The following is a 27,307-nucleotide window of genomic DNA, read 5'->3' as shown; positions in this document are numbered from 1 at the left end:
ACAGGTGTAGATTGACGATCACAGTCGCACCAACGGGAGGACAATTGTTGACACGGAATCTACCAAGGAGGAAAGCCGGGGCAGGGCCAGTCGGGTTGGGCAGGCATGGACAGGCAAGGGGAGGGAGGGTAAGGCCAGGCAGGTACAGACGACGGGTCAGTGGATGATGCAGTGACCTGACTGATGTACCTAAGATGGTGCGAGCGAAGGTTCCATGCCCATGCAAAGTCTCGTCTGGCAGAAGACACGGCGGAAGGCGAAACCTAACACCACCAGCGGGAAGCGGGAGGAGCGACCTCGCCTGGGACGCAGGCAAGCGGGCGGGCGGGCAGGCGCGCAGGCATGTGCAAGCAAGGGGTTTCAGGTTCGAAGCGATCGTCAACGACCATTGCCAACCTAGCATCTCATCTTCCCACAACACCGGCCATCATTACTTGGTACATCTGCCATCCACAACTGGCTTGCCGCCCCCCCTTGCGCTTCCACCAAGGCCAATAAATGCCAATGACATCGGTGGGCCGTGGACCCTGAAGCTGCTCCCTATCGAAGGTCACCCCAGCTCGAGCCTAGTTCCCACATTTTTCACACCGGGTCCCCCCTTGGAAAAGGCTGTCATAATGTTACTGATTCTTGGTTCGCCTTGTCCGTAAAGACACGGGCTCCTGTCCTCAATCGAGCCTTGCCCGGCATTTGGCCAGGTACTTGTAAGTGTCCCGGCCAGAATCAACACCATCAGCCCGCCGCGACTCTGCTCCGCTGCTATTTTAAGGCCCGTCGAATGTGTCTGGATCGGACCCTATCTTCTGGATCTGGCCGCAAAACGCCAGCGCCTCGTGTTTTTTTACGCTTAACGAGTTTACTCCACGGCACGAGGTCCAGTGATTGATGGAATATCGTTTTTAATAGCGCGATACGAGAGAACTCGGCCGGCTTCCCCGCCAGACCCTCTGCCCCCCTCACAAGCCTCGCCTGTTTCAAAATTACCCGTGGCTGAGGACGTGAACACGCGCCGAGGCAACACACGAGTTTCTCTACAAGAACGCTCGTCAAAAGACAGTAAATCAAGTAGACGACACATTCCACCTAGGATGGCAAGTCAATATTCGCTATCTGTCTTTCTGTGCCAGCACAATTCAAGGTGGATGGCAAGAACTGCGATCAGGAACGAGAGGAGCATCACCAGAAACCAGTTGCCACGCAGCGGCATCAAAGATCTCGATTTCTTGTTACAAGCTCGCCAACCATTTCACACCGAAATTAAGTAGTGAAACCCACATGACCGCAAACTCCGAACCTGACCACGGACTGGATGTCCTACCTATGCCCATGCCTCTGAGTAAGAACAGATGAAAGAACCCGACTACAGCTCATGGACCATCTCCTTCAGTCGCTTCTCAATCCTTTCCCGTCCTTCAAATGTCGACCACACCTGATGAGGTGCCTTCTCGACAATGTCCCAGTACTGCAGCTTCCTCGTCAGCTGGCTCAGATCCCTCTGCTTGTCCTCCCACTGGCTGTCCCTGCGCATCTCAACCCCTGAGCTGATGAGGACCAGCGGCGTGGCGGGGTACTGAATTGCACGCGCCGAGGTCACGTCGCGCTTCGACAGAGTGTCCGCGACCAGGCTTTCTTGCAGCTTGGCGAAGATGGTTTTGCCGCCCTGAAGAGCGGCACAGCCCCAGATCCGATCATTCCCGTTGCGGCCCTTGAAAAGCGCGCCCAGAAGCCTGTCAAGACCGAGCGGCGAGATGACGCCACGCAGCCAAAGCAGGAAACCTCGCCCAGGTGTCGCAAAGCGGCCTAGCAGATCCTCATGGATAGGATCGATGAGCATGATGCCGCGAACCTCTTTTCCGTGGCGAGAGGAGAAGACACGAGTGTACATCGAGCCAATTCCAGCGCCGGCAACCACCCAAGGGCCAGTCTCGCCAGCCCGGGCAAGAGCTTCGCTCAGAGCGTCAGTGGCCATTCCAGCAGACAGCGGCGAAGGAGCTGTGTCGCTCCAGGCGAAGCCAGGGCGATCAGCAAAGCAGTAGCGCGTGATCGAACCGTTCTTGACGGCATTGTCGGCAAATTGCCAGAGGCCATTCTCCACGGGCACCTCGCCGCCTTCGAACAAAACAGTTGGCAGCTTCTTGCCCATAGTGTTCGTGTGGTAACCTTCGCAGTGGACATGGATCTGGTATTTGTCGCCATCGACCCAGTATCGTTTGCCCGGAGGAGCCACGCCCGCATCGAGTGATCGGACTATGAGAGTCAAGGTAAGAAGAACGACGACGATCGACAGGACAACGTAGGCGATTGTTGAGAAGAGGACGGCGGTCCATTCGAGGACTGACCGCCTTGTCTCAATGCGACCAGTCAACCGTTCCTCCTCCTCAGCTTTGCCCCATTTGACAGTTCGGTCCGCAATCAGAGCCCACAGGCTCACGAATAGAGCCCCTGTGGATGTTAGTATGGCGGTCTGCAACTCGCCGACCTTTCTCAGCCATGCACTTTTGGGCCTGCAACTTACAGATGACACTCGTAATACCGACCCAGCCCTCTTCATGCCGGTTCCGTTGCACTGCAAGCGTGATAATCATGTCGACAAACAGCATGAAGGCCATGAACACGCTGAGTATTCTCACAGCTCGCGAGGGCGCGCCGAAGAAGACCAAGACAAAAACAATCGTAAAGAGCGACAGGCTCGCATAGCTGAACGAGTAAAAGCCAGAGCCTCTGGTGTGCATTCCCGGCGGCGTTACAAAGGTGGCGACGAGCAGCAGAGCCCACCAGATGAACGAGATGATGGCGAACAGCACTGTCGCGTAGCGCGTCACCCGCACGGCCCACAAGTTGTAAGGACTCACGGCAGGGTCATCGGCCGTCAAGAAAGGCCGGTCGCTGTCGAGTCGGTTTGGCAGCAGTCGCGTATGTTCGTTGGGCGCGGGCCGCAGGTCCTCGGCTGAGCGGCGAGGCTCCGTTGCAGATGCCGATTCGCCGTTTGGCTCATTCTCATTGTCGTGCTTGTTGCTCGACCCGAAAAGGGAAACCATGTTGACTTTATGATTGCGGTGACACGATAAAACGGTGGCCCTCCGTGACAGTCAAAGCCTGAATGGTATCGATCCGTCTTGCCGGATGCTGTTGTTGTTTGTTGTTGGCGTTATGCACCTCTCTCCAAAGACGATGCAGCAGCGAGGTGTTGTCGAAGAGGTCAAGAGAAGAGGGAAGGAAGTGCGGCATTCGAGTGCCAACAAACTTCAAGGAAGGACAATCGACAAAACAATCCCGCTGTTCCGACCTAATAAATGCCATGCGTCCCAGACCAAGGGGCATTTTATCCCATTGCATTCCACTCCCGCCCCCCACTTCAGCTCTCGTCAAGCTTTCCTCATCGTGTACTACCAAGCTTCCCATCGAGTACGTCATTCCCCAGCATTGCGCTTTCGGGGCGGTAGCTCCCCACTAGCCGCCCGCCAGCGCCCAATCTCCTTGGCCCACCACTCCCTCTCCTGCCCACCCCGGGACACTAGCTCCGGCCGGCGGCGCCGCTCCCATCGAAGATCCCCCCTCTGATCGCGGCCGCGAAGCAAGCTTTGGAGCCTGCCTCGCCTCAAAGCGGGAGGAGAGCCCTCGCTGCTGCTGCTGCTGCTACTGCTGAAACGACAAGGCCTCACGGCGAAGCGTTGGCAGTGCTAGCTTGTGCGCCGGATCGGGTCTTGGAAAAGTCGGGTGACTGGCCTGATTTCTCCCCTTCTGGACTGATCATGTTGAACGGTGACGCGACTGGGCGTTCAGTGCTTGGGGGCTGTTGCCTAGTTGGACTGGCGTGTGGCGGCATTGCGACACCCGATCGATCGTGACGATGAAGTAGGGGCGAAACGGTGGTGCTTCCCATGACCACGATAGCACGCTACCTGACGTGGTTCGTCATGCACCATGAGGAAGTCCTTCAAGTCCTTGAATTTGTCCACTTACTTCTCCTTGTTGGTAAGGAACGCAAGAAAGCTTCGAAAGCCTTGATTCGAGACACTACGACCTCGACACTTTGTTCGCCCTCAGCCAGAATCACCAGTACATGCTCGAAAAAAAGAGACACGGCTTGGTACTAAATTTGGTATTGAATGATTAAGCGCCCGGACGGGCCAAAAAGGGTATCTTGAAGAAAGCTGATCAACGAAAGAGACGGCAAAGTAAAGAGAGCAATACGACGCTTGCAACATGCGACTGGTTGAGGGAGGCTTGTGCACTCGATGTCTCACACATCGACGCCCAACACGCCGAATACGTCCTCCATCACCACGGTTCAGCATTCCAGCGAGCCATGACAGCCTTCAGGAATGATTCTTCATCCATCGAACTCGTTCCGCCAAGACATTGCAGCACGGCAAGAACCTGTACTCAGGAGGCCCAAGGAGCGATAATGTTCCGATCCTTGAAGCTAGAGGTTGATCCAGAGGAGATGGACTGCGCCGTCTTTGGCGGAGTCCCGGCGTATGAGGGGCTGTTCAACCTCTGCTCGGCCCGTTTCCGTGCCATTTTTGCGGGATCAGGTCCGCCAGACGGCTTGGTGGCGCTCTTCGGTATTTGGCCGATGGGGGCATGCATTTTGGCCTGTGCGTTGGGATCACCCATGCTAATGCCTCTCCGTTGGTATTCTTCCTTCTTGAATTGTTTCCAGTCGTGGGCCGATGGTTCGCCAGCACTGAACCACTCTTTTACTTGGCTGAGCCAACGCCCTTTGCCATCCTTTTGTTTTGCCTCTCGGCTCCCAGTCTTGTCCTTGCGACGAGTGCCATCACTGCTTGTAATGGACGGGCTATACTCGGAGATGGAGCGGTTTCTTGAGGCTCGAGACGACGATGGCGCAGGGCTTGCTGCAAACAAGCCCGCACTCTCAATCCTTGCCGGCATGGCGAGACTTTGTGTGTCAACTGTCGTCGCGGAGTGAGGTTCTTTCTTTCCAACTGCTGTACCGAGCTTATCCCACGGCTTGCCCATGAGGTTAGCCGTAGTCTCTGGTGTGATGCTTGTCCTCGTAACTGATCCAGTCGAAACGAAAGAGTGGACAAAGGCAAGTCTGCTGTCCAACGAGTGAACAGACCTATGTCGTGGAGTCGCCGGAAGGTACGACCGCCGCCGAATCTTCTTTTGCTCGAATTCGAGGGGTCGATTATGGAACTGAACAGATGAACTCCGGTGAGACCGAGATAAGAGAGGCTCAGATGAACTCCGACCCTCTAATTCGTGAGGCTCCCAATTTGAGGGCTGCAGATTCGTGGTCTCCTTGCTGGAGAGGCTGCTTCGACGAAACTCGTCCACTGAGGTCGCTTTGTCGGCGCCTTTAAGGGTGTTGTAGTCCACGCCAATGCAGAAAGAGGAATCTAAAGAATGATCCTCTGCTTGTCGGTTCGGCTGTCCAGAAGCTGCCCAGTGCTAGAGGGAGCCGTCAGTGTCAGGCACAGCTGGGATGCGCTGCGTAGGTGGGCACGACGACGAGTTGCAGGCTTGACTGAAGGTGTCCCAAGAAAACGATTGAGGCCTCTGATCAGACTTGGGTGTCGATTTTCGAATATTGAGATGCCCAAGAGTTGTGGGGTACGAGAAATTTCGCAGCGCCGGCTTTTGGGTCGCTGTGCCAGTTTCTAGATTCTCCCGGCTATTGATGTGTGACTTGAAGCGGCCAAATGAAGGCATTGTTTGGTTGACAGTGGAAGTAGATCTGTCTCGATGAATTCGGATGACCGGTGTAGCCAGTAGATGAGGTCTTGCTGTGCGTTGCGCAGGGGTGATGTCAAGATGCAGGCAGGGAACTGCAGTTGAGTGGTCCCAGCTCTTGGGATTCGTCCAAGTGATTACTATATCAGACAGCCATAGCTGAAGAGGGCTTTTCAGTCGTAAGACGGTGTGGTGATACAGGGCGAATTCGACGTCTCGCTGGCGGCGATGAGCTCCAGTGGTGCTGAATACTAGTGTAATGAACCAAGCCAGCACCAGGTCGGTGCGACGAGTGTAACGAAATGCAGAATCAGTAGCCCAGCTCCCAGGAGCACCTGCCTCGGCGAAAGGTATTGAAACGAAGGACAATAGCTTTCAACGCCAACAAAGGATGTCAAACGTCTTCTTTGCTCCCAGTACGCGTCTCTGAAGAAGATCGACAAAGAGAGAGGGGTGGGGGGAGAGGACGACCACGGGCACTACATGTGGCAGTGAGACATGAGGAAAGATGAACCGGGGGAGTGTTCCAACGGCCACGGGAGGCAAGTGGGGAAGCCTAGACTTGATCGGACGGAGAGGAAGTCGCGACTCATCATCTTGACTACCTCCCAGGCACCTTCCCAGGGTCTGTTGAATCACGCAAGCCACAGCTCGGTGTTCTGTGAATCGACTGGTGCGAGACCGATAGGCGGAGCTCGACTACAGAGGATTTGGATGGAGGTGTGAAGTTGCATTGCGCTAAATGGACTGGGGTGGAACGCTCAGCTCTCAAGCCTCGACGCTCAACGCCGAGCTTCCTTGGGGCATCGCAGTTGGTGGCGCTTCCTTGGGCTTGGCTGGCCCATCTCCATTATGCCGAGATCATGTGCCACATATCTGTTACGAAGAAGCCTGGCGTAAGATATGTACATGGGTAGGTGGTCTACATGTAATGTGAATTATGACTTGTGATGAACGTGCATGCATCTTGAGCCAAGAGCAGGCCAGCCGGCAGGCATACTCCCTACAGGGTCTGCTCGTGATCAATACGAGGTCAGATGGCACAAGAAAGAAGGAAAGCTCGCAAACTCAACCTGTAATTGGAGAACGCTCAGGGCAGCAGACGACACCATGCTGATGGGAATCGTACCGATTGACTTGGGCGTGGCCGGCGTGAAATTGAGAGATCGGCCTTGGCAGGCTATCGTCCGACTTGGTCCTGTTCAGCCATTCTTGCGGAACTAGGGCGCGGGTCGTCTTTTTTTTCTGCTTTTCCTCATCTTCCATGTGACGGCCCCATGTCGAGACCTCGCCGCCAGGCATTGACATGTGGGGATGGGCGCCCAAAAAGGCGCCTTCGCTGGCGGGAATTCCGATGGCAAAAACACGCGAAACACCCCGAACAGGCAAACGGCGTACATGTTGTATACGTAGCATAGCGGCTTCGAGATCGAGGCCCTGTGAGGCTGCACTAGGGTCTCGTTGGCTGGTCACGTGGTTGAATACAATATCGGATTAGCCGCTGCCGATCATCCCAATTGTTGGGTTATACCTGATCAGCAAGGTGGCATGCTCTCAACTTGAGTATTGGGGCTTCCATCCGGTAAATTTGTTGGAAACGCCGTGCCCCCAAGCGCTCGCTGCTGGTCTGGCAGACGCAGCCCGCCTTGCCCGCCCACAGGAACGGCATGGGTGGCCCGGGTCTCGTCAAATCTTGCATCGGGAGTCTGTGCAATGCGGGCCATCCTTGTAGTGTGCGTTGCATGGGGCACTGACTACTGGGTTTTGCGCGGCCTGGATTGAGAAGAACATCAAGGATGATAAATTGGACCGGAATTCTGTTGCCGCGTGTTTGTTCAGCTCTTGTTGACGCACTGTGAGCCGCAGCCCCCGTGAACCTTGCTCAATAGACAGTTGAGAATGCTGTACGCTAAACGGATATTTGGTTGAATCACACGTGTTCTGGTCCTGAACGCCTTACCAGACATATGGCCTACTACATGTACTAGCAAGACTAGGTACTATGTACTCCACTAGGGGGATTCAGATGTTGAATCTTTGTCAGCTGACAGAGGTGTGTGTGCAAATGCGCCCTGCCAGTGCGCCAGCCATCGCCATTCAGTGATGACCCAGTGGTCTCGCCCCTGCGCTCAGACCACCCCCACCTCTACACCCCGCCATGCCCGCTTGAAGCCGACGTCGCTCAAGGCCGCCGCACCAACCACCTTCCCTCAACACCACAGACCACTACCCGTTGATACCATGCCTGGCCTCACGATATCCACTGACTCCGTGTCCCCACGCACGACAGCCACACCATTCGAGGCACAACAAGCACATGCCCAGGCTCAGACTCAAGGCCGACCTCAGGCGCAGGCGCCACCGACAGTGCCGTCAACAGCAAACCCATTAGGCAGCGCGCCACAATCACAATCCCGTTCAACCTCGCCAGTGCGGCCCCCAATCAGTCCCATAACACCAACACTCCCCGCGACCGAGCTTCCGCCGCTCCCAAACCCGCAACAACTCCCGCCCCCTGCCTCCTCAGCCGCATCCTTTTCCGCAGGTCGCCAGACATTCACCCACAACCAACCCGTGCCCGACGCCGCAGCGACGGCCATCCCCCCACCGCGCCCCGAACCGATCGACTTTGACGCGAACCCCGACGTCCTGGCCCTCAAGTCCGCCATATCCATCCTGCAGCTCCAGCGCCAGAGGGCGGCCAACGACATACGTGCTCTCGGCGCGGCAAAAGATGCCGCTGCCGCCGATCCCGAAGCGTTCCTCGCCGACCTGACCGCCAACAAGATCCGCGGCCAGCAAGACCCCCTCTTCCCCACGGCGCAGGCGCACGACTCCTCATCCTCCGAGGACGAGAGCGACGATGACGACGACTCTGAAGCCGCGCCTCCAGGCGACGTGCCGCTGACAGGTGGATCCGCCGTCGACGGGGGCCCGCCACGGCAGCCGAAGCCCAAGTCGAAAGCCAAGAGCGCCGAACCGCCGAAGCCGTGGAAGAACCTGCCGCGTCCGCAAAATGTTGTTCGGTGTCCGCCCATCAACTGGGCGCAGTACGCTGTCGTCGGCGACTCGCTCGACAAGCTACATGCCGAGCAGCGGGCCCGCCCGAACCAGGGCCAGCCAGCCGTCGTGGGGTCCGATGGCGCCTTTGAATTCAAAGGCAGCACCGACGGGAATAGGGCGGACTTTGTGGGCGTTGCGGCACCGTATATGCCCGGCCGGGATAAACTGGACACAAAGAAGCCACGGGGTGGCCGGCGCTGAGGAAGGGAGTGGAATCGCAGAAACAGGATATGACGTGGAAAGGCTGTGGAAGAGGCTTCCCTTGCGTGCAGGACACCATATCATGTTGACGATTTCATGTTTGATGGGTTCATGATTAGAGTAGCTGTGACACTATTGTCTTGATTGCATGGCGCTCCCAATGAGCGCGATTTCACCTGCTTTCACCTCGCGCACTCAGCCGCCGTTTGCCCGCCACGTTATCATACAAATTATCCATGTTGTGGTGGAGAATCTAGCTAGTAATCGCAACCTTTCTCCCTGTCCTTCGTGGTATATTACCCCAAGCCTGGTCCAAACGCCTATCATACGAATGCTGGCCTTCGCCTCGGTGTTCCTCATAATGTGTGATGGTCTGCCATTCGCCCTTTGACCATGCAATGCACAAAGCCCCCAACCCAAGTACAAGTTTCCATCCTCCAGAAAGCTGCAGCGTGGCCCCCTAAGATTGAGATTTGCTTCGTGAAACCGCTCAGAAGTCCCTAGACCATGTCAGTTCTGAGGCAGTAGTAGTGTGAGAACATGGGCACTCACTCGGTGCTCTGCTGCACGGATCTCCTCAGACGGCGGTTGTAATTCCTCCTTCCGTCTGCACCACTCCAGTACAGTTGATTGGCCTCAAGGTTTACCAAAGTTCGGGGATCGTAAGCGGGGTCCTCCTCCTCAAGGTTATCAATGACAGCCTCGATATGTGTGAGTACATCTTCTTTCCTCATGGGGTTTGGCGAGTAGCATGCCGTGCCGTCGAGCGCAATGCGATGGTGGAAGATCTTGGTGCTGAACTTGACGCGAGGCTGCTCGTCAGGAAACCTGGGGCTGAAGTGAATCTTGATCTTGAAAAGTCCTCCGTCGAGGTTGGTCATGGGTCTGCCGAAGTATGTGATAACCCACACGAAGGGGTTGTGGTCCTCCAGTTGTATGTCGTGGGGTATGTCCCTACGCTTGAAATTCTGGATGATCTGCTCGAACTGGTGCTGCAGATTCACACTGACGGTAGTATCTCTCCTTTTGGCGTCAAGGCCCTCCCTGGCCCAGTCGTCGAGCTCGGCATCGATGGCTCTCTTGATGTTGTGCAGACGACGCTCAAGCTCGGTATAGTTGAACTTGCCCTCCATGGAATTACTGGAACCTTCGAAAGGCATGCGGACGAAGGGCTGATGATCTTTGACCTCTGCTTTGGCCTTTCGGATGGCTTCCAGATAGGAATCGTAGTACCAGAGAAATCTGCGCTTGCAAAGGTCTTTGAACGGTTCAAAGGGCACTGACGACTCGTCAAGGTCATCCAGGTCTTGCTCAAGGCTATCATGATCGGCCGCGGACTGAGATGCGAGCGCCATGCCGTCTGGGGCGAGGCCGAGATATTGTTCCATACGCTGTATTACTGAGATTCGAAGTGACTCGTGGCGTATCTGCATCCCGTCAGTCTTCCTGTCTCCATGACCAAGCTCACCGGCATTGCTGACCTTTTGCACGTATGCCTCTTGATTCTTCTTGTCAGATGGATCGTTCGCTTCCTCGAATCCAGGCTCGTTCTCGTAAGGATTTCCTGACATCAGGCTCTGGATCGATAGTAGGATTGATTCAAGTCCTTGAGCTGCAGACCACTCCTCGCCCCGTTCTCCACGCCATGTGCTACATCGTCATTAGTTGGTGAAGACAGTGACAGGCAAAGGATGGTTACCCCAAGATAGACCTTGAAAAAATTAGCGAAACAAGTATTTGGTAGATTTAGACCACAACTTACAGGCAGACTTTGCCAGTTGAGTAAATATTTGGGTTAAAGCGACATCGACCTGAGTTGGTTGTGACAGCCGTGACCTGGGGCGACTTGCGCGGATAGTCTAGGCAAGGTATCAGCACTTTACTCGTGCCTCGGCTTTGAGAATGAGAGCTACCCTTGTTGAACTTGAAAGCAAACTTGACAAATGGTTAGTGACGGGGTAAGGCTTGCTTCTTCTTCAACTCTTGAAGAACCCACCTCGAAGAAGCCGAACTCGTACGGAGTATCGGCTGGACCGATAATCATGGCGCGCACGTTACGAACATCGACATCTCTACATGCCACAGCAAGTGCTTCATGATATTGTACGTCAGTCAAATCGTTGGGGATGTTGGGAAGAGGCGTCGCTTCGTACATAGGTCGGAGGATCGCTGGAGATCGCTGAGCTCCTACAGACAGCATGGTCAGCGCCACATGCCCGATGCTAGAATTGACTGATGCGAACCTTTGTAATCCGGATAATCGACTGATCAGCCATGACAAGCGACTTTCAGGGTTTGACGCCCAGTTGTGTCTTCGTCACGCACAGTTGGTTCTGTCCACAGAGGGGGTAGGACCAGGTACTGTATCATGCGTCGCAGTTTGACCCAAGCGTTCGAGATATATCTGTCGCGGAAAGGACGGTCGGTGCCTGGATGGGTATGCAGGCAGCAGCACGGAATGGAAGGTCGTGGCAGGCAAGATGCAACGGGTTGAGTCCAGCGGTAACGGGTTGTAGAGGGAAAACCGTCGAGGCAGGAGCTGTTTGGCGGGGTAGCCGCGGGGCTGACAAGATAGCTTCTTGTTCACACAGGCCTCCAGGTTGCATCGATCAACAGAGTTTTCTCATGAGCCTCGCAAATTAGATCTCATGTAAGTGTAGACTGGAGGAGAAGCTGCTCTCGACAGCCTTCTAGAGACCGAGCCGTGTGTATGCGGAATACGATGAGGCAGACGATAGGATGGTTAAGGTCACATGTTCTACGAGTACCCCACATCCAATTGGTAGAGACGAGACGCAAACGCACGATGCACGGTTGACACGGGCCGTTTGTTACCACTGTGCTCAACAGATGACAGCATTCTATTTCTGGGTCATCAAGGTCTTCCTGGTGGAGGCCTTACCGTGCAAAGCATAGGCTGTTTCTTCTTGTCGCCGATCACAGCCCAGCCTTCAGGGTAGGTACCTCCAGGTAGATACAGCAGGAAGCTTCGGCTCATGAAGTCATTTACTCCAAGGGAAGGACGATACTTTAAGCACCTTGAGGTACTTACCTGTCAGGGTTTACCACACAAACAGCGACTGATTGAGCTGCGTCCTAGTACTGGCCCACCGTACCTAGTAGGTATCTCAACTACGGCGGTACAGTATGGACCCACCTCCGCTTGACGCAGGCATCCACGTCGCTGCCTTGCACCCCAACCCCTGCCACAATCGGTGCATCTCGCGGGGCCAATTGACGCGTAAATGGATTTCTGGCACGCGTCAACTGGGCCAATTCCGACCTACTAGATTTCTATACCATTGCCAGTCTCGCAGATTCTCTTCAGAGACGATACTGAGGATACCACCAAGGACCCCTTCCTGCCTCCCCTTTCCACCAATACAATCACGATGGCTAGCTTCTTCGATCTCAAAGCAAGAAAGCAAGCAGCGGCCAATGGCGCTTCATCCCAAAAGCAGGACAAGTCTTCGCAGCCACCACGAGCGCAACCGTGGGTCGAGAAATAGTACGCGTTGTCCTGAGTTTACGTTTGAAACCCGATACTAATTATTTCCAGCCGTCCGAAGACCCTCAGCGACGTCACGGCCCAGGACCATACTGTGACTATCCTGCAGCGCACTCTGCAAGCCTCCAATGTACGTGACTGAAAGATTCGGAACGCGACGCAATGAGATGCTGACGGCAGAAAGCTTCCACATATGCTGTTCTACGGCCCGCCAGGTACATGAATATGGAACTCCTTCATGCTCGACAGGGGTTGTTAACTGTCATCAGGTACCGGCAAAACCTCGACCATCCTCGCTCTTGCAAAGGAGCTCTACGGCCCCGAACTCATCAAGACTCGCGTCCTCGAGCTGAACGCTTCTGACGAACGAGGTATCTCCATCGTACGCGAGAAGGTCAAAAACTTTGCACGCATGCAATTGACGAATCCGACTGCCGAGTACAAGAAGCGATATCCTTGCCCTCCCTTCAAGATCATCATCCTCGACGAGGCCGATTCAATGACGCAAGACGCGCAAAGCGCTCTGCGTCGTACAATGGAAACATACAGCAAGATCACACGGTTCTGCCTGATCTGCAACTACGTCACACGCATTATTGACCCCCTTGCCAGCCGATGTAGCAAGTTTCGTTTCAAGAGCCTGGACCAGGGGAACGCTAAGCGAAGGCTGGAAGAGATTGCGAAGAATGAGGGTGTCGAGCTCGAAGAAGGTGCTGTTGATGCCCTGATCAAATGCAGCGAGGGTGACTTGCGAAAGGCCATCACGTTTCTGCAAAGTGCCGCGCGACTTGTCGGGGCGACGGAGAATGCCGACGGGGACCAGTCGATGGACGTTGACAAGAAGCCGATTACGGTCAAGATCATTGAAGATATTGCTGGTGTCATCCCCGAGTCAACGATCAACAAATTGACAACTGCAATCCGTCCTCAAAAGTCCGGGGACACGTATCAGAATGTCGCCGGTGTAGTTGAGGAGATGGTGGCCGATGGCTGGAGTGCAGGCCAGGTTGTCTCTCAAGTAGGCCTTCACACCTCCACTTCTAGACCTGCAAAACTGACTCTCAATAGCTCTACCAGCATATCGTTTACGACGAGGCCATTCCTGACGTTCAGAAAAACAAGATAGTTCTCATCTTTTCCGAGGTAGACAAGCGGCTTGTTGACGGTGCAGACGAGCATCTTTCAATCCTTGACCTTTCGCTCAGGATATCGGGAATCATGGCCGGCCGGAGTTAATTGAGATGGTGTTGCATGGACATGCGAGAACAAAACTGGAAGGAGTTGGGGAAACTGGGGATAGTTCACAATTATGAAGGTTGATTTGAAAGCGCTCCATTATCGTCGTGGCGATTTTGTGCTTTCCTTGCTCTATATCAGTCATGTCAACCCATGAGGCCCAGCTTACCATCCAAGACAGCCCAAGGGTTGGCTCGATTACCCCATTTGAATGTGGCAGCATCCGGGTGCTGTCTTGCTCCAGCCTTGCGTGATGGTTCTTCTGTCAACCAAATATCGTCTTCTGTGGTGTCGCCTGTAATCACCCTGTCATGTTCATTGCGTTTTCGTCCAAAGAGCTGTTCAACGTCGTGAAGCGCCTTCATAGACCCCTCGAGTGCTAGGTGCCCTTCTTCGACCTTCTCCGCTACAGTCTCCATCGTGGAGATCTTTGCCGAGTCCGCGGCATACACCCACGGCCTGACTTGACTGACTGTGTCTGGTGTGTCTGACGCAGCTGCTGACATGTGCTCATCAAAGCCCAATTTACCTCTCTTGGCGGCTGGCATGGAGTGGCTTGGAAGAAGTTGGCTTTCCTCAGCCAGGTGAACCAGAATTTGTCTCGTATCTTTGACTTGCTGAGCCAAGATGTTGTTGATATGAGACTTTTGTTGGATCATGCCCTTTTGCTGCCGTGATAGATCGAGAAGGTCCTCTAGGTAGGGAAGCATAATGTGTCCAGCAGATGAAGGTAAGTCTTCCGCCTCTTCCACCCTTGGCGTCTCCGATGTTTGGCTGAGCTTGATGATTGGGCGTGTGCGTTGAGAGGCGAGTGTCAGGAGGGACTTGCGCGTCGCAACGTAGCTTGCATATTTCTCCTTCACCTGAGCAAGTTGCTGCGACAAGTCGACGTCTGCAGAACCAGCTTCGACGCCGTTGTTGGGAGGTTCTCCTAAAGTGTCTTGGTCTGCATCGTCACCAGTTGCCTTGCTAAGCTCGGTCTCGATCCAGTTGATGAGCTCATTCCGTGTAACGTTCAGAGCGTGCAGCCTCGCCATCTCACCGATAGCGTCTTTGCCGGGTTCGACGCGGTCCCGCACCACATTGAGGAGCTTTTCTTCTTGTCGCAGGAGAATCTTAGTGCGCAAAACCACTTTTTCCATCTCGTTGACGACAGCGGCGAGGTCAGCTTTGGCGGCTGTGGTGTCTGTACCGAAACTGTTAACCACTTCGCGGGGCACTTGTGGCAGTTCAATCGAGTCATTGTAAATCTCTTCGAGGTTCAGGAAATCGGGTGATGCTACTGGCTGCTGTGTGAGTGTGTCTAGATGCTTCTGTATCGCTGCGAGCCTTTCATGTTTCTGTTGTAGCTTGATGAGCGCGAGGTGTTCCCGCAAGTGGTCCGCCGAGCTCTGCTGGTGTTTGACTGGAGCCGTGTCGGACAGCGAGGTTTCACTAAGCTGCGCATGTTCCTGGCGTGCTTTGATATTGGCTCGAACTGCCCTTAAGTAATCCCGCTGCAGTCCATGAGTTTCTCGATGATGCTGAACCTGGTCGCTGGCTTGAAGCAGTGACAGCGGGCGCTGTAGTGTGTCGGTCTGGCGTTGCCGTTGTAGATGGAGAGCCAGAACGCGCCTGATGTAAGAGACTTGCTCCCTCGGCTTGATGTAAGGCTCGAGGGTCGACTTTATTTGCTGAATAGCCTCTGGCTCGGTGTTCTGTACCATTCTAATTGACCGTCTCACTGCCAAACTCAGTCGATGGTGATGCGGTAAACAAGGTCCGAGTATTCATCCGATCGTCGACGTGATGAACCAAATGACGAACCTGTAGAGGAAAAGCCGGCAACACCCGTGATACCGTACAGAATATGTCAATAGATCCCAGCATTTAGGTATCCATCGGATTGGCCGCCAGATTGTCAAGGACGTACCATCACATTCACTCTTGTCAACCCTCAGTGAGTGATTGTGGCTTGACTTGTTACCGGAGCACGTGACCTCGCGCGCTGCATACCCCACCAGCCACACCCATCCACTTTCGACCCATCATCCATCTTTTCAGGCTTCTCGACTCGTTACCTGCATTCAACAAGACGTACTACAACGCGCCATTGCTTTTGCCCCAAGCACAACACACTCCGGCGCAAGACGACAAGGGCGCTTTCGACATCGGCCCATGGCAGACGACATCCCACGAATCTAGCCAAGATGTCGGACCAACAGCGCGATGTCTCCCAGTACAAATACTCGGCCATGTCCAACCTGGTTCTCCAGGCGGACAAGCGTTTCGTTTCAAGACGAAATGACGAGTCTACCGGTGACCCCGAGTCGCTGGCTGGGAGACTAAGCATCCGGGATATGGGCAATCGCGTCGCGCGCGACAGCGCACCGAAACAAAAGAAGGCACCTGGTGTCCCTGAAATCGAGCGGGGCAGGGTGCAGGATGGACAGGACGTGCTGCTACGCGAACAACAGAAGAAGAAGGGTGGTGCAGGGCAGATGCGCGGGACCGGCGTCCTGGGGACTGCCGACTTCGCCATCGAGGGAATCACATACAGACCGCGCACGCCAGCAACCCGTGCAACATACGAACTCATTCTCAAAATTGTTGCCGACAACCTCGGCGATGTACCCCAATCGGCAGTTCTGAGCGCAGCAGACGTTATCCTCGAGTTCCTGAAAGACGATGACTTGAAAGACAACGAACGCAAGAAGGAGATCGACGACATGTTGGGTGTCGCGTTGGGCCCAAAGGAGTTCAACGAGATGGTCAACCTTGGCAAGAAGATCACCGATTATGACGCGCAGGACGAAGATGAGGACATGGACGGTGGTGCGGCCGACGGCGCAGATGATGCTGAAATGGACGACCGCCAGGGCGTGGCTGTTGTCTTCGAGGACGAGGACGATGACGAACATGCTGGCATCGCGAACGAGGTCAGGGAAGAGTCATCAGAAGACGAGGAAGCAGACGAAGAGGATGCGGAGGACCAGGACATCCTTGGCGAAGACAAGAAGACCAACCTCGGCGACGACGATGACGAGATGGTGATCGATTCCGCAGGAACCAAGGGCGCGCAAGATGAGAAGGAAGCGACTGTACCGGCACGGGACATCGACGCGTTTTGGCTCCAGCGTCAGATCGGCAAGCTCTACGACGATCATCACGAACAGGTCGACAAGGCTGCGGAATCGCTGCGAATCCTGTCCGGTGAGCCAGATGAAGCGGGAGGCGAGGAGAAGTCACTTCGAGAGATTGAGAACGACTTGATGGAACTTTTCGACTATGAACACCACAACCTTGTCCAACTCCTCATCAAGAATCGGGAAAAGGTCGTCTGGCTAACACGACATGCCAAGGCTGATACAGACGAACAGCGAGCAGCACTGGAGCGCGAGATGGCATCAGAAGGTCTACAGTGGATTCTCAACGAGAAGTACGGTCGAAAAACAGAGGACAAGTCTCGGAAGATGGAGATCAAGATGGATATTGATGTTCCTGCCGGTGTTGCTTCCGGCAAGCCTGCCGAGCCCGAACGCGCCGAAGGTCAGCTCCGCGGGGGACTTCAGCCGCGCAAACTCATCAACTTGGAGAATCTAGTGTTCGACCAGGGCAACCATCTCATGACAAACCCCAAGGTCAGGCTACCTGAAGGGTCAACCAAGAGGACCTTCAAGGGATACGAGGAAATTCACGTACCAGCACCCAAAAAGCATGCCGATCGCAACGAAGTGCTTGTGCCCATCACCGACATGCCGGAATGGTCAAGGGGCCCTTTTGGCACGACAAAGTCACTGAACCGTATCCAGACGAAATGCTTCCCAACAGCTTTTGGAGATGATGGAAACATGCTGATCTGTGCGCCCACTGGTAGTGGCAAAACCAACGTGGCCATGTTGACAATATTGCGCGAGCTCGGCAAACACCGCAATGCCCAAACCGGCGATATCGACTTGGACTCCTTCAAGATTGTGTACATCGCGCCGTTGAAGGCCTTGGTTCAGGAACAGGTGGGAAACTTTGGAAAGCGACTCGAGCCATACGGTGTCAAAGTTTCTGAGTTGACAGGTGACCGTCAACTCACAAAGGCACAGATTGCTGAGACGCAGATCATCGTTACGACACCTGAAAAGTGGGACGTCATCACAAGAAAAGCTACCGACATCAGCTACACCAATCTGGTCCGACTGATCATCATTGATGAGATCCATCTGCTTCACGATGACCGTGGCCCTGTTCTCGAGAGCATCATTAGCAGAACCATCAGGAAAACCGAGCAAACCGGAGAGCCTGTCCGTTTGATCGGCTTGTCTGCAACGCTGCCCAACTACCGAGATGTCGCGAGCTTCCTCCGGGTGGACCCTACGAAGGGACTGTTCCACTTCGACGGCTCTTACCGACCCTGTCCTCTCCGACAGGAGTTCATTGGCGTGACTGATCGCAAGGCAATCAAGCAACTCAAGACGATGAACGACGTCACTTACAACAAAGTCATGGAGCACGTAGGTACCAACCGAAACCAGATGCTCATCTTCGTCCACTCGCGAAAGGAGACTGCCAAGACGGCGAGATATATTCGCGACAAAGCTCTGGAGATGGACACTATCAACAATATTCTTCGTCACGATGCTGGCAGTCGTGAGGTTTTGAATGAAGCTTCGAGCCAGGCGACTGATAAGGAGCTCAAGGACTTGCTTCCTTACGGATTCGGCATCCACCACGCTGGTATGAGCCGAATCGACCGTACTGATGTCGAGGATCTTTTTGCCCGAGGTGCCATTCAAGTCCTCGTCTGTACAGCCACCCTTGCGTGGGGTGTCAACCTTCCCGCACATTCCGTTATCATCAAAGGCACTCAGATCTACTCACCTGAGAAGGGTAGCTGGGTAGAGTTGAGCCCCCAGGATGTCCTGCAGATGCTGGGCCGTGCAGGTCGACCGCAGTTCGACACATATGGCGAGGGCATCATTATCACAACACAGAACGAAATTCAGTATTACCTCTCGCTTCTCAACCAACAACTACCGATCGAAAGTCAAATGGTCAGCAAATTGGTTGACAATCTCAACGCCGAGATTGTTCTAGGCAATGTGCGCTCACGAGATGAAGGTGTTGAGTGGCTCGGCTACAGCTATCTGTTTGTACGCATGCTCCGCTCACCCGGTCTTTACCAAGTTGGTGCCGAATATGAAGACGATGAGGCCCTTGAGCAAAAGAGAGTCGATCTTATCCACTCTGCGGCGTCTGTCCTCCGAAAGTCCAATCTCGTCAAGTATGACGAGAAGACAGGCAAACTTCAAGCTACCGAACTTGGTCGCATTGCGTCTCACTACTACATCACACACGGCTCGATGGAGACCTACAACAACCTCATCCAACCATCCATCACGACTATCGAGCTGTTCCGCGTTTTCTCCTTGAGCGCAGAATTCAAGTACATCCCGGTGCGCCAAGACGAGAAGCTTGAACTCGCGAAACTGTTGGGCCGTGTTCCCATTCCTGTCAAAGAGAGTATCGAGGAGCCGCACGCCAAGATCAACGTTTTACTGCAGGCGTATATTTCTCGACTTAAACTGGATGGTCTTGCACTCATGGCAGACATGGTATACGTGACTCAATCAGCTGGTCGTATCCTCCGCGCTATCTTTGAGATCACGCTGAAGAAGGGATGGGCTTCGGTCTCGAAGACTGCTCTGGATCTCTGCAAAATGGCTGAGAAGCGCATGTGGCCGACGATGTCTCCGCTTCGCCAGTTTCCCTCGTGCCCACGCGAGATTGTGCAGAAGGCCGAGAGGATCGAGGTCTCATGGAGCAGTTATTTTGACCTTGACCCTCCGCGCATGGGCGAGCTCCTGGGCATGCCCAAGGCCGGAAGGACTGTTTGCTCTCTCGTGGCAAAGTTCCCAAGACTCGAACTTCAGGCTCAAGTACAGCCTTTGACACGATCAATGCTGCGCGTCGAGCTGAGCATCACGCCCAACTTCGAGTGGGACGACGATGTCCACGGACCAGCTGAGGGCTTCTGGATTGTTGTGGAAGACTGTGATGGCGAAGACATTCTCTTCCATGATCAGTTCCTTTTGCGTAAGGAGTACGCCGAGTCGGAATCCAACGAGCACATCGTCGACTTTACTGTGCCTATCACGGACCCGATGCCGCCGAACTACTTCATCTCCGTCATTTCTGATCGCTGGATGCACTCCGAGACGAGGCTTCCCGTTTCGTTCCACAAGCTTATTCTTCCTGAGAGGTTCCCACCTCACACGGAACTGCTAGACCTTCAGCCACTGCCAGTGTCAGCTTTGAAGGTCAAGGAGTACGCAAACCTGTATCCTGACTGGAGCCACTTCAACCGCATCCAAACGCAGTCTTTCAAATCCCTTTACGACGGCGACCAAAACGTCTTTGTTGGTGCCCCTACAGGCAGTGGAAAGACTGTCTGCGCAGAGTTCGCGTTGTTGCGCCACTGGTCGAAGAAGGTAGACTCCGAGGAGCAAGGCGGCGCTGCTGTGTACATTGCCCCATACCAAGAGCTCGTTGATGTTCGCCTCGAGGACTGGCGCAAGAAACTTGGGTCCCTGCGCGGCGGCAAGACTATCGAAAAGTTGACGGGCGAGACGGCGACTGACCTTAAGATCCTGAAGACTAGCGACCTGATCCTCGCCACCCCTATTCAATGGGATGTTCTCTCTCGCCAGTGGAAGCGTCGCGCCGAGGTTCAAAAGGTTGCGCTGTTCATTGCCGACGAGATTCACCTTCTCGGCGGCTCCATGGGCTATATCTACGAAGTTATCGTTTCGAGGATGCACTACATCAGGATGCAGACCGAGCTTCCCATGCGAATCGTCGCACTCAGTGTCTCCCTCGCCAACGCTAGGGATCTGGGCGAGTGGATTGATGCAAAGAAGCACGACATTTACAACTTCAGCCCGCATGTCCGCCCGGTTCCCCTCGAACTTCACATACAGTCCTTCAACACACCCCATTTCCCGTCGCTGATGCTGGCTATGGCCAAGCCCACCTACCTGGCCATTAACCAGATGTCTGCCGACAAGCCTGCGATCGTCTTTGTTCCGAGCCGCAAGCAAACGAGAGCCACGACGCGCGATCTGCTTGCCGCTTGCTTCGCGGACGATGACGAAGATCGATTCCTGCACGCCGATGCCGAACAGATGAAGCCCCTCCTTGACAAGATTGATGAAGAGGCCCTTGCCGAAGCCCTCTCTCATGGCATCGGCTACTACCATGAGGCTCTCAGCCTCAGCGACAAGCGCATTGTGAAGCATCTTTACAACCACGGTGCCATTCAAGTGTTGGTAGCGTCAAGGGATGTCTGCTGGGAGCTCAGCTGCACCGCCCACCTGGTCATTGTCATGGGTACTCAGTACTTCGAAGGTCGCGAACATCGATATGTCGACTACTCTCTAAGTGAAGTTTTACACATGTTTGGCAAGGCGCTTCAACCTTCCAAGGATGGCAGAGGTCGTGGCGTACTCATGGTACCAGGTGTGAAGCGTGAGTTCTATAAGAAGTTCCTCAACGAAGCTCTGCCGGTTGAGTCTCATCTCCACAACTACCTCCACGACGCCTTCGTTACAGAGATTAGCACCAGGCTGATCACGAATGGCGAGGATGCAATCAACTGGACGACGTTCACCTACTTCTACCGCAGGCTTTTGGCCAACCCCAGCTTCTACAACCTGACAGACACTACGCAAGACGGTCTCAACGATTACATGTCTGACCTGATCCAGACGACGCTCACGGAGCTTCAAGACTCCAAGATCATCGAGTTGGACGACGACGATGGTTCGGTCCTGCCGCAGAACGCTGCCATGATCGCGGCATACTACAACATCTCGTACATAACGATGCAAACATTTTTGCTGTCACTCAGCGCGAGGACAAAGCTCAAGGGCATCCTCGAGATTATCACGTCGGCCACAGAGTTCGAAACGATTCAAATCAGGCGGCACGAAGATGGCATCTTGCGCCGTATCTACGACCGAGTGCCGGTCAAGATGTCGCAGCCGGCTTATGATTCGCCCCATTTCAAGGCATTCGTGCTGCTCCAGGCGCACTTCTCGAGGATGCAGCTGCCTATTGACTTGTCCAAGGACCAGGAAATCATTGTTTCCAAGGTCCTCAGCCTGCTCAGTGCCACGGTCGACGTCTTATCGTCAGACGGACACCTCAACGCCATGAGCGCCATGGAGATGTCTCAAATGGTTGTCCAAGGCATGTGGGACCGAGACAGCCCTCTGAAGCAGATTCCTCACTTCTCGCCCGAGGTTGTCAAGGCGGCGAACGAGTTTGGGTACGTACCGGCGGCTAAGTCTGGCCATGGAATAGAAGCTAACCACCGTTGTTTTGGCAGAATCAAGGACATCTTCGACTTTATGGAGGCCATGAACCCAGACGAGAACGCCGACTACGCGGCGCTCGTCAAGCGGCTTGGTCTCTCGCAGGCGCAGCTGGCCCAGGCGGCGAACTTTACCAACGACAAGTACCCCGATATCGAGATGGAGCACGAGATTGTGGACGCCGACGAGATTCAAGCAGGCGAGCCCTCGCAGATCAACGTGACGATCCAGCGGCAGCTGGAAGAGGACGACGAGTTCGATCCGACGGTCCACGCGCCGTTCTACCCGTCGAAGAAGCTCGAGAGCTGGTGGCTCGTCGTCGGCGAAGACAGCACCAAGAGCGTGCTCGGCATCAAGCGCGTGACAGTCGGGCGATCGTTCACCGGCAAGCTCGAGTTCATCGTGCCGACGGCGGGCAAGCACGACCTCAAGCTCTTCCTCATGAGCGACAGCTACGCGGGTGTGGACCAGGAGCGCGAGTTCTCCGTCGTTGCCGCCGAGAGCATGGACGTGGACGACAGCGAGGAGGAGGAGGATGACGAATAGACGAAGAAGCAGCGAAGGGAGGGGTGACGAGGAGAGGAAGAATGAGGAGAGGAAGAGGCAGAAGACGGCAAGACGGAAAATGTCACGACTTGGCGCCTTGGTTTTGGCCAATGTACAGTAAAGAGGACGGTGGACGGAGGACGGCAGGGTAATTTCAGCAGTGGCAAGTTTGGTCAAATGTCAATTCTGCGTTTTCTATTCCGAAGAGCACACGGGCATCTTCTGATGCACGAGAGCGGTTGTGGCGTCTAAAGGCCAGTTGTGCAGGTTCTGGGTCGTGTACTGGTGGGCTGGGAGGGATGGCTGACGGGAGGATTGCTCAAGGGCGAGTTTCGGGGATCCTTCCACCCACGACGACCACCACACCACAAAAGGGTGAGGGGTGGGTGACGACATGGCAGCACAATTGTTCTTCAACCCCCAGCCACCCACTCTGCCACGCATCAGCCCAACACGACCGACAGGCCGGCAGGGTGCCCATCTCCATGGCAGGTCCCATCTCCATGGCAAGGTCCCTGCTCCATGGCAAGGTCTCTGCTCCATGGCAAGGAAGGGCAGAGAGAGGTTCTTGCTCGCTCCTTGTCTCTCTTCGTACGAAACCTTTTCGAGTGGATCCGCAAGAAACGCAAGACTGTGTTGTGCAATCCAATTGGTCACGTGTCGTTGCCTTGTTGCCGTCATGCCTCCACCACGTTCGCGTCAGGTAAGAGGCCAAGCAGAGCGACGAGGACGAGGTGAGAGAAGGAGGAGAGGAAGACACTCAGCAGCCCCAGCCCGTGCTCATGCTCGTGGTGCTAGGTACCTACGTATACTATGTACCTACGGCAAAAGGTAGCTCACCTAAGGTAGCTCCGTCTGGCTTACTCGCTGGCTGGCCGGCTGCTCTCTCAGGTCTCTCTCGCTCGTGTCTCTTGTCTCCAAGACCTGAGTTTCCTAGCCCGATCCAGGTTCAATGCCATCCATGCCATCCAATCCGCCCCCCCAAGTCCAGTCCAGTCCAATCCAATCCAATCCAAACCAACCCAGCCCACCTCTCTCTCCCACCCCCCGGTTGCCTTTTTCTCGTCTGCCACTCCTCGCACCACATCTTTGACGTCGCAACACACGAAGGTGACCGCCCATCCATTGCCAACAACCATCAGATTCGCGCCTTCTTTTCATCAGGCGCATCATCTCGACTCTACTCAACACGTACCTCGCGTCCAATAACGCGTCCCAATTTCTTTGTCCACTTTCCAAAACCCTTTCGGCTCTTCCAAGTCGCGCCTCGACACTTGTCATCACCAATCCTGTCACGCCTTTCGTAACGCGCGCCACAATCTACGCTTCTTTATTCTCTCTCTCTCCTCAGGCACACATAATCACGCGCATCATCATGTCTGACGACGCCGCCGGCGCGCCCGCGACTGCTCCCGAGCAGGTCGAGAAGAAGGAGGAGGCTGCCACCACTGTGGTCCACGCGACCGAAGACTCTGTCGACAAGCCTGTCGCATCCGACGAGACTGTCGAAGCCCCCGCTGCTGCCGCGTCAGAGGACAGCGAGGCCAAGAAGTCCGCGGCGGAGAGCGCAGAAGCTGCTGCGGCACCGGATAGCGACGGCGCCCCCGCCGCCGAGGCTGACGCGAAGGCGTCCGAGGGTATGTTGACGACACTGTCCACCTGCACGTCACCATCGCGTGCCGCGTCAATTCGGCTTGCTGACTCGTTGTACCAGGGGATGCCAAGGATTCTGAGGCGAAGCCCAGCGATGCTGCCAGCGCGCAAGACAAAGACGACAAGGATAACGATGCCGAAATGAAGGATGCTGATGCCACCGCTGCCGCCGACGATGATGACTCGGCCGCGGCCGCTGCCGACGAGTCGGCCGTGCTCGACACCCCCGCCGGCGACAAGTCCAAGGGCCGTCGCAAGTCCACCTCGGCTGCCGAGGCCAAGGGCAAGAAGCTCAACAAGAAGGGCTCCAAGGCCAGGATCTTGCACCTCGACGCGAAGCCCGGCGAGCACTACCTCGTCAAGCTCAAGGGCCACCCTCAATGGCCCGTCATCATTGCCGACGAGGACATGCTGCCCCCTAGCCTCACCGAGCCCAAGCGTCCCGTGACCTGCCTGCAGGCGGACGGCACCTATCGCGAGGACTTTGCCGACGGCGGCAAGCGCGTCGCTGACCGTACTTTCCCCGTCATGTACCTCCACACCAACGAATTGTGAGTCCTTACCATCGCCCCTGGCCCTGAGCCTCCCTCTCCGAGGTGGAGCCTCTGCGAGGAGACAATTGCATGTCCCGTTGTACTAACCGTCATTGTTCGCCAGCTCCTACGTGCCCAACTCGTTCCTTCAGGAGCTCTCGAGTGAGCTCGCCACCGAGATGCTCGAGAAGAAGATCAAAAACAAGAAGCTCGAGGCAGCCTTCGAACTTGCCGTCGAGCAAAACTCGCTCGAGTTTTACAAGGACCTGCTGAACGAGCACGCCGCTGAGCTCGCTGCCAAGGAGGCTGCCGCCGAAGATGCCGCCGCCGCTGCCGCCAGCAAGAAGAAGAAGCGAGCCTCCATTGCGGCGGTCGAGACGGAGGATGTCGACATGGCCGATGCCTACGACGAGGAGGTTGAGGATGTCGAAGTCCCCGCCAAGTCGAAGTCCAGCAAGAAGCGCAAGGCCGAGGAGGCGGCGGTAAGCAACAGAGAGCAGATGACGTGTCCATCGAATCGTGCGCTGACCCCGAGAACAGACTCCCCAGCGATCGGATTCGGCTAAGAAGCCCAAGATCAAGCTCACCACGTCCTCCACGCCCAAGGCCACCAATGGGACGTCGACGCCCAAGGCGGCAAAGGAGTCTGCTGCCAAGCCGGCAAAGACCAAGTCCAAGAAGGACGGCGCTGAGAAGAAGGCGGAGAAGGAGACACCCAAAGAGCCGGAGCTGAGTGCGGAAGAGAAGCACCAACGCAAGGAAGTATGTTGTCCGGCGCCAGCCCCCCCTCCCGCTAGACCAAATCACTGACAGTCACGGCAGCGTGAGGTTCTCTTCCTCCGTCACAAGCTCCAGAAGGGCCTCCTCACCCGCGAGCAGATCCCCCAAGGAGGACGAGATGAAGATGATGTCCGAGTATATCAGCAAGCTGGAGAGCTTCCCCGACCTCGAGGTCTCGATCATCCGGGCGACCAAGATCAACAAGGTGCTCAAGGCGATCCTCAAGCTCGACTCTATCCCTAAGGAGGCCGAGTTCAACTTCAAGTCTCGCTCCCAGGCGTTGCTGGACAAGTGGACCAAGATTCTCAGCACCGTGGACGGTGTTGCCGCCCCGTCGACAGCCAACGGAGTCAACGGCAACACGGAGAAGAAGACGGAGCCGAACGGCATCAAGGACGAGGCCAAGGTGGACGCCAAGTCGGAGGAGGCGGCCGAGGCGAAGAAGTCGACACCCGAGGCGACCGAGGAGACTGAGGCGAAGCCAGAGGGAACGCCAGAGAAGACAGCCAATGCCGTAAGTAGTATGCGTCGCCCACGTGAACGAATGCGGGAACTGACTAGATCCCTAGGATGTTGCAGCAGAGGCAACCAAGGAGGTCGAGACGGAGGCGTGAAAGCGTGGCGCACGTTGACGGGTCTTGAATCTGACGACAGCAGCAACAACAACAACATCATCCGGGCAGCCGGACGGCTCCTGCCAAGCCATTGTGGCTATAGTGCTGGACGCGTCGTGCTCCGTCGGCGTACATGAAGAGATGGGATCGCAAAAAGTGGCTTTGTTTCTCTCGCTTTGGGGGAGGGAGGCGTATGTCGGGAGTTTGTAACAACTATTGTGTTTTTTTTTTCTTGACTGCTTCTTCATTTCCTTGACAGGGGCCGCGCTGCTGGAACGAAAGAGAGAGGACGGGCCGGTTGTTAGGGCGACGGGTGAAGCCTCGAATCAACATTCTTCCTTGTGCACTCCAGCGCAAGAGGTCCATCTATGACCCTTGGGAGACTATGGATGGATGGATGGCAAGCGGCCAGGAACAAGCAGGTGCAGGCCCCGTGTGTACAGAGTCTTCATGCCGAGATACGAACAGGAGTGTGCAAAGCAGGACGAATCAGAAGGGGGAGGGATTTTCAGTGGTATTCTCTTGACCCATCCAAGGTTCTTCTCTTTGCGAATCGGTCTGGGGCTGATTTGGGCTTGGAGAGCACGCAGAGCTGGAGAGGGACGAGAGGGAGAGAAGTTCCCATCATGACCATCTGACTCGAAGAGAGAGAGAGAGAGAGAGAGAGAGAGAGAGGGGGGGGGGGGAGGGATTTGGACCTTTTTCACGAGTCTTGAGATTGCAACCATATAGCTATGAAATCGATGCATTCATTAGAATTGGGCTTTATTCTGAGGCTATTCAGCTCACCGAATTGGTGTCGTCGAGATGGGCATCCGCCGCTGGCCAGAGTGATTGAAGAAAGAGAGGAACCTATCCGAGGCTCAACGAACTATCCTGATGGAAGCCTACTGCTGGATGTCTCGATGCAACTCATCTTGACAGTTGGCGCAAACTGATATGGGCCATGTTGAGCAGGGAATTGTCGAGCAGGAAGGAGCTCAGGGGTCGCGAGGCAAGGGGAAAATACAGTGCCAATCCAGTGACGTAAACTGTGCACCTCGAGTCTGTGCTTCTACACGCGCCTCAACCGCGTCTCATCTCAACCCTTCCATTAAACGTCAACGGTCACCATCGACGGACTAC

General features: G+C 55.2%; 8 protein-coding genes across 8 annotated transcripts; 4 read left to right on the top strand and 4 right to left on the bottom strand.

Annotated features, from left to right (window-relative positions):
- Positions 1 to 1,192: 1,192 nt before the first annotated feature.
- Positions 1,193 to 3,038, bottom strand: VDAG_04197 (mitochondrial integral membrane protein; the record flags this gene model as incomplete). The annotated part of the gene is made up of 2 exons (XM_009650644.1): positions 1,193 to 2,442; positions 2,516 to 3,038. The coding sequence occupies 2 exons, from the start codon at positions 3,036 to 3,038 to the stop codon at positions 1,361 to 1,363; spliced, it is 1,605 nt and encodes a 534-aa protein (XP_009648939.1). The 3' UTR covers positions 1,193 to 1,360.
- A 1,044-nt stretch (positions 3,039 to 4,082) lies between these two features.
- VDAG_04196 (uncharacterized protein) lies at positions 4,083 to 5,268 on the bottom strand. Its single transcript, XM_009650643.1, has one exon. The coding sequence runs from the start codon at positions 4,897 to 4,899 to the stop codon at positions 4,387 to 4,389; it is 513 nt and encodes a 170-aa protein (XP_009648938.1). The 5' UTR covers positions 4,900 to 5,268; the 3' UTR covers positions 4,083 to 4,386.
- A 2,676-nt stretch (positions 5,269 to 7,944) lies between these two features.
- Positions 7,945 to 8,967, top strand: VDAG_04195 (uncharacterized protein; the record flags this gene model as incomplete). Its single annotated transcript, XM_009650642.1, has 1 exon — positions 7,945 to 8,967. The coding sequence occupies one exon, from the start codon at positions 7,945 to 7,947 to the stop codon at positions 8,965 to 8,967; it is 1,023 nt and encodes a 340-aa protein (XP_009648937.1).
- A 122-nt stretch (positions 8,968 to 9,089) lies between these two features.
- VDAG_04194 (uncharacterized protein) lies at positions 9,090 to 11,243 on the bottom strand (the record flags this gene model as incomplete). The annotated part of the gene is made up of 8 exons (XM_009650641.1): positions 9,090 to 9,467; positions 9,520 to 10,394; positions 10,449 to 10,617; positions 10,730 to 10,826; positions 10,881 to 10,902; positions 10,964 to 11,058; positions 11,121 to 11,154; positions 11,211 to 11,243. 8 exons carry the CDS (start codon positions 11,241 to 11,243, stop codon positions 9,458 to 9,460), a joined length of 1,335 nt encoding a protein of 444 aa, XP_009648936.1. The 3' UTR covers positions 9,090 to 9,457.
- Positions 11,244 to 12,191: 948 nt separating this feature from the next.
- On the top strand, positions 12,192 to 15,633 carry VDAG_04192 (replication factor C subunit 2). Its single transcript, XM_009650639.1, has 5 exons — positions 12,192 to 12,475; positions 12,527 to 12,605; positions 12,660 to 12,690; positions 12,745 to 13,493; positions 13,544 to 15,633. Exons 1-5 carry the CDS (start codon positions 12,360 to 12,362, stop codon positions 13,709 to 13,711), a joined length of 1,143 nt encoding a protein of 380 aa, XP_009648934.1. The 5' UTR covers positions 12,192 to 12,359; the 3' UTR covers positions 13,712 to 15,633.
- VDAG_04193 (uncharacterized protein) lies at positions 13,858 to 15,417 on the bottom strand (the record flags this gene model as incomplete). Its single annotated transcript, XM_009650640.1, has 1 exon — positions 13,858 to 15,417. The coding sequence occupies one exon, from the start codon at positions 15,415 to 15,417 to the stop codon at positions 13,858 to 13,860; it is 1,560 nt and encodes a 519-aa protein (XP_009648935.1).
- A 267-nt stretch (positions 15,634 to 15,900) lies between the features above and the next one.
- VDAG_04191 (pre-mRNA-splicing factor brr2) lies at positions 15,901 to 22,602 on the top strand (the record flags this gene model as incomplete). The annotated part of the gene is made up of 2 exons (XM_009650638.1): positions 15,901 to 22,010; positions 22,071 to 22,602. 2 exons carry the CDS (start codon positions 15,901 to 15,903, stop codon positions 22,600 to 22,602), a joined length of 6,642 nt encoding a protein of 2,213 aa, XP_009648933.1.
- Positions 22,603 to 23,977: 1,375 nt separating this feature from the next.
- Positions 23,978 to 26,285, top strand: VDAG_04190 (PWWP domain-containing protein; the record flags this gene model as incomplete). Its single annotated transcript, XM_009650637.1, has 7 exons — positions 23,978 to 24,239; positions 24,317 to 24,806; positions 24,913 to 25,270; positions 25,329 to 25,550; positions 25,611 to 25,703; positions 25,741 to 26,082; positions 26,223 to 26,285. The coding sequence occupies 7 exons, from the start codon at positions 23,978 to 23,980 to the stop codon at positions 26,283 to 26,285; spliced, it is 1,830 nt and encodes a 609-aa protein (XP_009648932.1).
- Between the last annotated feature and the right edge of the window lie 1,022 nt (positions 26,286 to 27,307).

Source organism: Verticillium dahliae, genomic scaffold (assembly GCF_000150675.1).
Source record: "Verticillium dahliae VdLs.17 supercont1.7 genomic scaffold, whole genome shotgun sequence".
NCBI lineage: Eukaryota > Fungi > Ascomycota > Sordariomycetes > Glomerellales > Plectosphaerellaceae > Verticillium > Verticillium dahliae.
Note: the sequence above shows the minus strand (reverse complement) of the source record. Positions and strands in the feature narration are given on the sequence as shown.